Source organism: Natrix helvetica (assembly GCF_964273705.1).
Source record: "Natrix helvetica genome assembly, chromosome: 6".
NCBI classification, from domain to species: domain Eukaryota; kingdom Metazoa; phylum Chordata; class Lepidosauria; order Squamata; family Natricidae; genus Natrix; species Natrix helvetica.
In genome coordinates, this window is record NC_138553.1 from 73,291,452 (window position 1) to 73,304,060 (window position 12,609).

The 12,609-nt window shown below is 40.4% G+C and overlaps 1 protein-coding gene across 1 annotated transcript; it reads right to left on the reverse strand.

Annotated features, from left to right (window-relative positions):
* Positions 1-794: 794 nt before the first annotated feature.
* Positions 795-8,730, reverse strand: MCAT (malonyl-CoA-acyl carrier protein transacylase). The gene is made up of 4 exons (XM_081957486.1): positions 8,187-8,730; positions 5,974-6,061; positions 3,284-3,501; positions 795-1,770 (listed from the first exon to the last, which is right to left on the reverse strand). Exons 1-4 carry the CDS (start codon positions 8,604-8,606, stop codon positions 1,348-1,350), a joined length of 1,149 nt encoding a protein of 382 aa, XP_081813612.1. The 5' UTR covers positions 8,607-8,730; the 3' UTR covers positions 795-1,347.
* Positions 8,731-12,609: the final 3,879 nt, after the last annotated feature.

Consider the following 12,609-nt stretch of genomic DNA (forward strand, 5'->3'; position numbering starts at 1 on the left):
CCCTGCGCTTCCCCAACTTATGGCACGCAAGCCAAAAAAGGTTCAGAGAGATCAATGCTGCATCACCTCAAGAAGGAATGCTTGCTTCAGGGGTGTCCAAACTTGGGAACTTTAAGACTTGTGGACTTCAACTCCTAGAATTCCCCAGCCGGCTGGCTGGGGAATTCTGGGAGTTGAAGTCCTCAAGTCTTAAAGTTCCCAAGTTTGGACACCCCTGGCTTGCTTCCATGATACTTGGATATCAATTCCACAAATAGTTCAAAATTAGGACTCCAAAACAAGGCAAACACAGCACATAAAACCATGTTTAACTGGGCTTCATTCAGAAAGTACCAGTGGCTGGCAAGACCATATATGTAAACACCGGTCAAACATGCTTACTTAAATGTGTGAAGAATAACACATTGATAGTTCTTCCCTTTTGATATAATCAGACGCTTCCACTTACAAGTTTCTTTCTCTTGGCTGCATTTTCCCCAGCCTGACATAAAGTACATCAGTGATGTAATCGGGACAAAATTATTTATTGCCTGACATCGTTAAAGATAATGGGCCTGATATGCACACGTGAGCATTTAATCTGTTCCAGTAGAGCTGATCAAATAGGTTTCCATGTTATTGAAATCATCATAAAAATATAAGCATACTTATGGCAGGGAAAATATCCAACCAATGAACAATGGTGATAGCTTCATTCAAGCTGCCTTTAGGAAGAGCTTAAGAACATTATTGCTGATGTACCCTGGAAAACTGATAAGCTAAAGAATACCCCAAAGAAATCATTATGTGCTTCATTGATTATAGAAACGTCTTTTTATTGTGTCAATCTGTGGAATACGCTCAGAAATGCCAGAATACTTCATTATCCTCATGAAATGTACACGTCAGGAAGCCACACTATAGACAACCTTGTGGAACTGGTTCTGGGTTGTCAAAGAATACAACCAGACTAGCTCTACATACCGGTGTTGTCATATAAGCTTACATTTTACTAGCTCTACATACTGGTGTTGTCATATAAGCTTACATTTTACTAGCTCTACATACCGGTGTTGTCATATAAGCTTACATTTTACTCAGGTGAAAGAAAACGCTCCATAAGGTCAGGCAGACTGCAAATGTAGTTTTTACTCTTCACTTGTGTCACCGGGACAACTAAGTGAAGGGGATTAGTCCTGCTAAATAGGTACATATCAAATACATGTAAGGCACTTGCAGCCAAATATGTTAATTTGACGAGAGGTTCAGAAATACAATGGAGCATACTTTCAACTCCAGGCATGGCAATAAACCTGTGCAACGAAGTTAAGCAGGCAGCAAGTTACTTTCCATTTCTTGCAAGGATCTCTACGTTTCTTCATCTGTTTCATCTTCAGAAACATCAATATTACTATAATATTTTGAAGCCTTTAAATTGCAACCTCTTAGAATTGCACCTAACTGTTTTCCAGGTCCCACTTCATATGTATAAGGAAACATTTTTCCTTTATTCCTTTCATAGATTGTGTGCATTATTTGCTCCCATTTTACTGGTGAAACCAATTGCTCCACTAAACAACGCTGAATCTGTTCCGGTTGCCTGTATTTTTGGCTATCCACATTTGAATAGACAGGGATGAGGGGTGGTTGGAAGCTGACTGATTCAAGAGCTTCGGATAAAGGTTGCATTGCTGATTTCATTAGGCGGGTATGAAAAGCACCACTCACAGGTAGCATTTTTAGACGTGCAAATGAGAATTTCCTTGAATTTTTCTGTAGAAATTCCAAAGCCTAAGATTAAAAAATAAAAAATAATAATTATTTCACTCATTTAGAACTGCTTTAGTACACTTCACTTTTTAAAGAATTCTGAATAAACAGCTGCACACTGATGAAACGTGATCCCAGAAAAACAAGAGAAAAAGATGTTTCAGAAGCATGTAACTGGTCAGTATTACTACAAGCACAAAAAATTAGGCCAGAAATATAAAAGTCTTAATGTACATTCATCATTGTTAGAGATGTAACCCTAGGCTTGGCTTGGCAATGTTTATTAAGCTATGATTATGTTACTGTTACTTTAAATGTTAGAGAAATGTAATTGGCTTGTTACCTCAAGCAGCTATAAGAGGGAGCCAGAATGGCTGTTAAATCTCTCTCTCTCTGTTTTGTTAGAAGCTGATCAGGTGTATTTTGAGGTATTGTGGTTTGCTACTGTTTAGCTATATTTTGTATGTTAGACTGACTATTTGATAACTGAATTACTGAACCGTGTATGACTTGGTGCTCAGCAGAGTGATGGCATTAGGGGGGGAGTTTTTGGGTCTAGTTGTTTTGGCATGCAATCAGAGCTTTTATTAATGCAACTAATTAGTTATTGTTATTGTAATAATTATTTGTACTTATATAATATATAAATGATAATATTTATAAATTATAATATACAGGTAGTCCTCAACATATGATCACAACTGAGCCCATAATTTATGTTGCTAAGTGAGAAATTTGTTAAGTGAGTTTGGCCCCATTTTACGACTTTTCTTGCCACATTTGTTAAGGGAATCTTAAATTGGTAACAAGGTTGTTAAGTGAATCTGGCTTCCCCCATTGACTTTGCTTGTCAGAAGGTCACAAAAGGGGAACGCATGACCCCGGGACACCGCAACCGTCATAAATATGAACCACTGGCCAAGCATCCAAATGTAAATCACATGACCATAGGAATGCTGCAATGGTCATAAGTGTGAAAAATAGTCATAAGTCACTTTTTTCAGTGCTGTTGTAACTTCGAACAATCACTAAGCAAACTATATATATGTGTGTGTGTGTGTGTATTACAATGGTGGGTTCCAACCGGTATAGCCCGGTATGGCCGTACCGGTAGTCGTCTGGAGCAGCGGCCACCATAGCGGTACGGTGGCTCATTTGTCCCACCCGCATTCCATATCTGTTTTTGAAGCAACCGGGGCAATTGCGCATGTGCGCCCAGCGTGCGGCTCCTGCGCAACCTCCAACAACCAGCTGGGTGTTGCAGGGGCAGTGGGGTGTGCATTTTTGCACGGCGCACGTCAGGTGCATGCACAGCACATGTCCGGCACATGCACAGACAGACAAGAAGCAGTGTACCGGTAGTGATGGGAGGAGCAACCCACCACTGGTATACTATACATTACTATTATCATTGCAGTAATTATTATTGCAATTAGTAATTAATTAATGCAATTAGAGCATCTCAAGCTGGGAAAGATGACTTCTTCTCTGAGTCATCTTTACACCGTCACCTACAATTGCTTTTTAATAATACCTGTAAGTGTCCTGCAATGACTCTGCTGTCTGGAAACAAGTAGTTTGAAACTTCACATACAGGGTCTTCTATGCCCAACGTCTTGCAGTATTCACGAGCTTCCAAACAAGCAGTTTTATAATCGGAATCTCTTCGGCCAACAACCGAGAGCATCCCACTTGGTATGGCTTCGGACGCCTCTTGCATGGCTTCAGCCCGTATCTTGACAGCATACAGGGCTGCGGAAAAGAAAAAAAATATCTCTAGAGCAGCTTACCCAAGTTTAAGATTGTTGCTACAGAGCAAAAATGGCTGTGGCAGTAGAAAACCTAAAACATATTTACACAATCACAACTACAAGGACCCACCACTGTGGTCATTGGAAGAAAAAAAGCAGATGATATAATCTTATGTATTTCTTCTATATTGTATTCATAGTTATGCAATGGTTTCCCCCAAATGTATGTCATATATTGTGAATTTAAGTAGTGATGTTTTTTACAGCGTCAGTATGAAACAACTCTCTCTTTTATATATCTGGCACATAGAACAGGGTATTTAAAAATGGGTGTTTTTAAAATTGACGTCAATATATTGTTAAAAATTGCCTCTTTATATGAGAGAGGGGGAGAAAAATCTTGATAGCAATGTATTGGTTCTTGTAAAGAAAAGTGCTGGAAATTAACTTTTAAAATCTCCAGGGAATTCTTTTCATGTCATATTTGGCTACCACAGATTTCTCATGCAGAAGATATTACAGAGCCTTCTCTGCGGGCACACCAGCCGTCGCCCCAGCTCAGCTTCACCGTGCATGTGCTGTGCACCGGCCAACTTGTCTCTGGGTCTCTGCTGTGCATGCATTGGGGGTGGGGGACACTTGTGCATAAGCGCGGGAAGGTGAGGTGCATGCATGGGGTAACTCGCATTCCGTTCACGCCACACCCCGTTTTGGGCCTGGAAGGCCTCCTGCACCAACCTGGAAGCAGGGGGTGGGGTGCATGCGCAGGGGACATGCATTCATGTGCGTGAGCATGTGCTTGGGGGGACACTCACATTGCTTTTTGGATGCGTGTGCATGCGCTTTGGGCACTCGGCACCAAAAAGTTTTGCCATCACTGTCCTATATTTCAGACAAGTGACTGTCCAGTCTCTTCTTTAAAAATCTCCCGGGATGAAGCACCCACAACTTCTGTAGGCAACCTGTTCCACTGTTCAATATAAGTAAAGGGTCTCCCTTCCCCAAATCATAGTAAGTGAGGAACGTAAAGAATCTTAAAGACCTTCTAATCCAACTCCCTAACACAGGAAATATGTTTTGTTTCAGTTCTTTCAGTATGGTATTTCCCTCCCTCACACTTTCACTTTGGTTATCAATTGCTGCAGCTGTGCAAAGCATTTCCAGGATATTTTACAAAAAAAAAATGCTGGCACAACCAAAGCCTTTTTCTTCAAAGCCCAGAGGAAGTCGTTCTGAAAGGATACTCAGCCTGTTGCACTGGCAGCCCCAACATAAATGTCACCCAAATACCCTTATGCACAACTTGAGAAAACCAAATCACGGTAAAGGAAGTTGAAATGACATTATTTGAAATAATGTCTGCCTGTGTAAGTTACAGTTTTCTACTCATCCATTTAGAATTTGACAAATAAACACAGGAATCCTAAGGAGGCTTTGCAGGCATAACTTCTGACTGAGCAAAACAGACAGTGAAACAAATGTATCTTTACTTCAAAATGCAACTGAATTTTGGAGACAATGAAGCCAAGTGATGAGAAGACATGAAGCAAAAGGAGATGAATAGATTTACTATTTAAAAGCTTACATCATGGATTATCGTAGACCAAAATTAAATAGAACATCCCACCTGAATTACTTTTTTTACGAAGAAACCTGCACTAAATATTTCACTTGATTCTTTAAATTTAAAATTTCACAAGAATTGCTTTTGAAGATTAAGGTTTTAAATATACTAACACAATATATATTCATTTTTTTGGCAAATGCATAACTGTATTGAAAATGAATGCATATACAACATATTTCAAGTGTATCAAATGGATGCAAAGTTCCAAGGATGTGCTGTGTAAGGTCTATGAATTATAATTCCTGTACTTCAAAGAGGCACTTCTACATCTGCTTTTTTTCATCGAAGCAAACTCTGCAATAAGTTTTCATATTTCAACAAAAGTAAATCATGAGCAACTTTTCTTATTTAACTTTAGTAAATAAAAATTTCCCTTTTGACATTCTTGGAAAAAGTAAAATCAGGATTTTGTATTTCATCAATTTGTAAAACGAACAAACAGAAATATGTGAATCAACAAATATATCAGAGATATATTAAACAATAGATTGTAGAATGTAACATGTACACTAGAACGTAAGATACATGGGAGGCCCAGTACTCTCTTGATACTGTTGCATAAGGGTACAATGCATACTATCGTTACCACCTCCCTCATTCTGCCACCTTGTTTTATTTTTGCTAATCAAGAATTTTCTTAATCACACATTTTAGTCACACATATTTTAGGAGAATTATAATGAACTTTTTTATTCCTCATGTGCATTCCTTTAATGCACATATTTATTTCAGTGCCAAAGTGTTGTTCAGGCTGGGGTAGCCCTAAGCGGAACAAAAATTGCGTATCCCAATGTTACAAAAAGAGAAAATAAAATATTTCTGTATATTGATACTTGCTTTATATACCTTCTGCATAATCTATGGCTCCTGCAAAAACAAGGGCAGCATATTCTCCAATGCTGAATCCAGCAGCCGCAACACAGCTCTCAACAACCTGTAAAAAAAATTTTTTTTAAATCACTTTTGAAAATATGTTTAGAAAAAATACACCGATGACATCATGTAGTTTATAAGGAAACACCTGCAAGAAAAGTACCAAGCTCAGAGAGTACCTAGGATCTTAGGTATTCAGAAAGATAAACTGTACAATTTCTAGAAAGTTCTAAATTGAAAACAATCAATCGGACTTTTTGCCTAATCTTAAAACACTAAGGAATGAATGCTTTGCTCTCACAAGGAGAATTTTCAGGTATTTCTTTAGGCCTTAACATCTTTAGCAGAACACAATTCCAAGAATCAATATTTATATGAAACACGCCAGTGCCCAGGAGCATCTTTGCCTCCCCATTAGTCTCAGATAGGTGAAAATGATAATGATAAAACATCTTCTGTAACTGTCTTTAGGAGAGTTTTCTCATTTCCATTTTCAGCTCCAAACTCAAAAGATTCTCAGATTGAATATTGTCTCAATTAAGCACTGTCTGGTAATATATGTATGTGTTTGGGTCTAGTATTTCCCCCCACCCCAAAATTACAGATGTATACATATTGCAAAGCACAGGTAAATAAATAAACTGAGATAAACCCAAATAATCACAGCTCTTCTGCAAGTAGGTGTAAATCTGTTGATCATATACAGATAGCCATCACTTAACATTTATAATTGTGAGCTGCAACTTTCACTGATCAACACAGTTGTAAAGTGTGACTCTCCCAGAGTCACAGCAGCGTCCCACAGCCCTGTGGTTATCAATCTCCAGCCAGCTTCCTCGTTTACATTTCCCCACAAACGGGCAATCACAAATGGGCAATCACAATCACGTGACTGTGGATACTGCATTGTAATTGCAAGTTGTTTTTCAACTGCCCGGGTACAATCACATGATCCTGGGGGCGTTGTGGCAGTCAAAACTACAAGGAAGTGCTCCTCGTTCAGGGCTGGGGAAACGGGTCGCTCAGCAAGCGGGTGCAAGAACTACCTGTAAGTCATTCAGCTTTTATGTTGCAATTTTAAGAAATCAGGGGTTGCCATACAGTTTTGAAAAGTTTTCAAAATCCTGATATATATATATATATATATTAGCACTTGTTAAAGATAGTTAAAAAATAAATATACTCCAGCAACATGAGTTAAGTTTAGTTAACTTTTTCAGGCTGACCTTCCGTAATATGTTACCTGTCTGTTTCCAGAGAGAGAACACTTGTTCAGATCTCTCAACAACTTCACCTGGATTATTTTCCAAATACTACAGCTTCTCTCTGGCTGGCGAGATCGACTTTAGCCTTTTAAAATCATTTTGATCGATATTCCCCCGTCAAACAGCTCGGATCCAAATAATTCTAATCTGCCTCTTCAGAGTTTACCCGTTTACCTTAAACAGAATTAACCCTGAAGCCAGTGGTTCCCAATGTGGGGCCCACAGGGTGGGGGCAATTTGATTTTTAATGGGGGCAATTTGAACCTTGTTTAAACCAGGTGAATGGCCTCTTGGGCTTCCTCTGCATGAGTAGAGTTCACTTTTTGAATAAAGTACGAATTATATGTCACAGGGGGAGTGGGGGGAGGCATCAGGATTTTAGAGATGCTTTGGTGGGGCACGCCCCCCCCCCCAAAAAAAAAGGCTGGGAACCATTGCCTTAGAAGTTTCGCACCCTTGCAAGGGAGGCTCCCGATTTTAGGCAAGAACATAATATGCCAAAGAGATAATAAGAGATCATGATTTTAGGCGAGAACATAATGTGCTAAGAGATCATAAGGTGCCAAAGCTTAATTGTTACCTTCCACAGAAAAAAAATAATTTGGATTCCCTTCTTTTAAGTGATAACCGCTGCAGGGGTGGATTTTGGGAGAACACTCCCTGAATCCCGAAAAACATCATTAAAAAAAAAACCCTCCATCAAGCAGCTTGGATGTCTTCTGCCGCGGGAACAGCTCAGAGTCCTAGAACTGGAAGGGACCTTGGGAGGCCATCTAGTCCAGCCTCCTGCCCGCAAGCAAGGGGCTGTTGGAAAGGCTCCAGGAACGGGGTCCCCCAACCCCCAACCCCCCAAAAAACACCTTCGGATTCTTTTCGCTCCTCGCCTTCGGGGCTCTCCCCCACCCAGAGACCCTTCCTCACCCAGGGCTGCTGATGGTGCAGCTTCTCCACGGCAGCCAAAGAGCAGACGAAGACGGCGGGCTGGCTGTGGACGGTGCGGTGCAGCCGGGCGTCGGGCCCGTCCCGGCAGAGGCTCCACAGGTCGTAGCCGAGCACGGCTTCGGCCACGCGGAAAAGCTCCCGCACGTTTGGGTAGCGCAGCAGCCCGCGGCCCATTCCCACGTACTGGCTGCCCTGGCCGGGGAAGAGCAGCACGGAGGTTTCCTCGGGGGCGGCACGCTGCGTCTTCCGCGGCTGCTCGTCCGCCTCGACGGTGGCGTTTTGCAGCAGCTCTTGCACGTCGGCCACCCCTTGACCTCCGGGAGGCTGAGTGAACGGCTGCCGACCGAGCCAGCGCCGCGGAGCCAGCCGTATTGCCATGCTAGGCCCGCGCAAGCGCATCCCGGCGGTTGCCACGGCAACTCTTCCTTCCCGGACTAGGCCTCGTTTTAAAAAAAAAACGTCCGCCAAAAGATCATGAAAAACCTTCCCGCTTTGCCGGGAACGGAGGTTCCGCGGCTCACAAAAAAGCGTGACGTCAGTCCGGGCGCAAGCGCAGTGACGGCCCCTTCCTAGTTAAGCCTCTAGGAAGGGGGGGGGGGGGGCAGGCAGGATAGGAGAACTCTCCACAGGCAATTCGCCACAGGACAAACTCCACGCAGGAAAATTCAGCAATTCAATTTAATTATTTGAAATATTTTTTAAAAAATATTTTACTTTCTGTCGTTTACATTTTATTTAATCCCTCCTTTGGCACCCTTTCTTCCAGAATACAATAGAACAGAACAGGATAGAATTATGAATAGGATTAAGAATGGAATGGAATGGAATAGGACAGAATTAGGAATAGAATTAAGAATGGAATGAAATAGAATTAGGAATAAGAATAGAATAGAATTAATAGGATTAAGAATAGGATTAAGAATGGAAAGGAATAGAATAGAATTAGGAATAGAATTAATGGAATGAAACAGAATTAGGAATAGGATTAAGAATAGAATAGAATTAATAGGATTAAGAATGGAATGGAATAGAATTAGGAATAGGATTAAGAATGGAATGAAATAGAATAGAATTAGGAATAGAATTAATGGAATGAAACAGAATTAGGAATAGGATTAAGAATAGAATAGAATTAGGAATAGGATTAAGAATGGAATGAAACAGAATTAGGAATAGGATTAAGAATAGAATAGAATTAATAGGATTAAGAATGGAATAGAATAGAATTAGGAATAGGATTAAGAATGGAATGAAATAGAATTAGGAATAGGATTAAGAATGGAATGAAATAGAATTAGGAATAGGATTAAGAATGGAATAGAATTAATAGGATTAAGAATAGGATTAAGAATGGAATGAAATAGAATTAGGAATAGGATTAAGAATGGAATGAAATAGAATTAGGAATAGGATTAAGAATGGAATGAAATAGAATTAGGAATAGGATTAAGAATGGAATGAAATAGAATTAGGAATAGGATTAAGAATGGAATGAAATAGAATTAGGAATAGGATTAAGAATGGAATGAAATAGAATTAGGAATAGGATTAAGAATAGAATAGAATTAATAGGATTAAGAATAGGATTAAGAATGGAATGAAATAGAATTAGGATTAGGATTAAGAATAGAATAGAATTAATAGGATTAAGAATAGGATTAAGAATGGAATGAAATAGAATTAGGAATAGGATTAAGAATGGAATGGAATAGAATAGAGAATAGAATAGAATTCTTTATTGGCTAAGTATGATTGACCGCACAAGGAATTTGTCTTTGGTGCAGATGCTCTCAGTGTACATAAGGGGAATAAAATACATTCCTCAAGAATAAAAAGATAACAACACTTAGTGATAGTCAAGGTTACTAATAAGCTATCAAATCATACTAGGAAACAAAAACAATATAAATTGACAGATACAAGCAACATGGTTATAGTCATAAGTGGGGAGAGATATTTCTTCAATATTAGTGTAACTCTTAACCAGCAGCGAGTTGTCTCATGGTGTGTTGCCTTGTAGCACTGGGGTGCAACTTTATGACTTGTGGACTTCAACTCCCAGAATTCTTCAGCCAAAGCTGGCTGAGGAATTCTGGGAGTTGAAGTCCACAAGTCATAAGGTTTCCAAGCTTGGGAGTCCCCTGCTGTAGCGAGTTCGTTATGGCGAGTTGGCCGTGATGGTTTGACTGCGACAAGTTGACTGCAGCAAGTTGTCATAGACTTCCCCAGGAAGATGTGGGAGAAATAGGTTGCTCTGAGGTGCTGAAGGGCTTAAGCATTTGTTCACAGGGATGGGGCATCCTTGCTTGGCTTTGCCCTTGAAGTTCTTTCTCTCAGATCATGGCGTGTGGCAAAGCCAACTCGAGACCGGGCAAATTGGCTTTGCTGGAGTTTGAGTGATGGGACAATTCTGGCTTTCAGGAGTAATAATTCTCTGTTCCTTCTTCTGTCACGCCTTGTGCTTCAAACTTCTTCCATTGGCCTTGATAACATAAAAGATGGCATGTGTATAACCAGCTATTGAAGTAAACTGAGGCAGAGGAGCAATGTGATGGTAGCAGGATGGTGGGAGGCTTCAGGTTACGTTATTGCTACTATTATTATTTTATCATATTTCCACTCAAGGTGGTGAACACACAGGTAGTCCTTGACTCACTACCACAAGTGAGCCCAAAAGTTCTGTTGTGACGTGAGATATTTGTTAAGCGAGTGTTGCCCCCATTTTGCAACCTTTCTTGCCACAGTTGTGAAGTGAATCACTGCAGTTGTTAAATTTGCCACTTAAGGCTGTTAAGTGAATCTGGCTTCCCCATTGACTTTGCTTTGTTGTAAAAGGAGATATCACATGACTTTGGGACACGGCAATAGTCATAAACCCGTTGTAGACCCATTGCCAAGCATCTGAATTTTAATTATGTGATCATGGGGCCGTTACATAGTTGTAAGACTGAAAAATGGTTATTATAAATCACTTTTTTGCAGTGAGGTAACTTTGAACAATCACTAAATGGATTGTTGTAAGTCAAGGATATGTTGTAGCCCGCCAGCAGAGCTGGCAGCAGATTCGGACAGTGAGGAGGTTGGGGAGGAACATGGGCCGGGCCTGGAGTCTGGGGAAGGCTCTGATGAGGGCTCTGTGTCGGAGGCAGAGAGGGGGCCAGGGCCGTATGCCAGTTATCAGCTGCCTTCAGAGTCAGACATCAATGAGGCAGACAAATAGCCGGAGCCTGTTCCGAGTTGCGCATGCACAGAGTTGCCAGACGAAGGGAACAGCTAAAGAACAAGTGTCGACTTGGGAGTAAGGCCACAGGTGGATGATAAATGGCCCCTCCCAAAGGAAATAAAAGAAGAGCAAAAGGGGAGTGGCGTTTGCAGGAGACAATTAGTTCGCTTAATTGGTTTGTGACTCTCGAGACTCCTTGCCAAATTTGGCAGAAATACGTCCTGTCAGCTCTCCAAGCCAGATAAGGTCTATAAATCCCCCCTTGAAAGACTTTATTGGATGTGAATGAGCAGAATTCACAGTAAACTAATAAAAGGGGTTTTTTTTCAGGACAAGGAGTTTGTTTCATGCTCCCGGGAAGCCTCAGTCAGAACAGAATACCGGTACTGACCTCCTGCTTCCTCTTTCCCCCCACAAAAATAACCTGTGAGGTACATTGAGCTGATGGAGGGACTGACTATAAGCCATTCAGCTGACTTTCATGACGAAGGAAGGAATAAAGAATGCAACCTTTGGAGATGCAACCAAGGAAAGATTGGTTGCTCTCTTGAAAGAAATAGAAACTTATACTTTGGGCACACAAGCAAGCAATTAATAGAAAAATGCCAATGATTGGCAAGTTGAAGAAAGTGGAAGTCTGTTAAACCAGAGAAATTACTGGAATGTTCTTGAAAGAGCTGCAGACGGGCAAAGAACAAGAAAAGAATTGAACTAAAAAAAATCTTATCAAGTGAAACTTGCTTCTATATGTTATATATACGAATTGTATAACCATGTTGTTTTCATGGCAGCTGTTTGTAAGGATATAGCTTAATTTCCTAATCTAGCCTACAGCTCTGGGAGTTCCTGGCAATCTGATCAAAATTCAGATCAACTTTGAAAACGTGTCTCTATATTTTTCCTGATAGCAGTGCAGAAGATCTAAAGTCATTCCCATGGCCTTCTGAGCTGTTTTATTTTAAAAAAAAACCATACAGGTTTCTATAGTTACAAAGCAACTTCATATGCAAGTGTTAAGAGATAAGTAAAGAATTAGAAGTTCCTATAATGTATTGCCTGGACAATGGGGGAGGGTGTTTTAACTTCTTTAGCGTGCCAGTTGATCTTCATCTATGACTTATAAATTACAGCAAATATTTAGTGACTTAGCCTTACATAGTAATATTTAGAATCTATTGG

Coding starts and splice junctions, on each gene's coding strand:
- MCAT (XM_081957486.1), bottom strand. CDS start 8,606: ATGCGCTTGCGCGGGCCTAGCATGGCAATACGGCTGGCTCCGCGGCGC. Junction 3,502..5,973: donor AGCCATAGATTATGCAGAAG/GTATATAAAGCA, acceptor TCTTTTCCGCAG/CCCTGTATGCTGTCAAGATA. Junction 1,771..3,283: donor TCATTGCAGGACACTTACAG/GTATTATTAAAA, acceptor TTTTAATCTTAG/GCTTTGGAATTTCTACAGAA.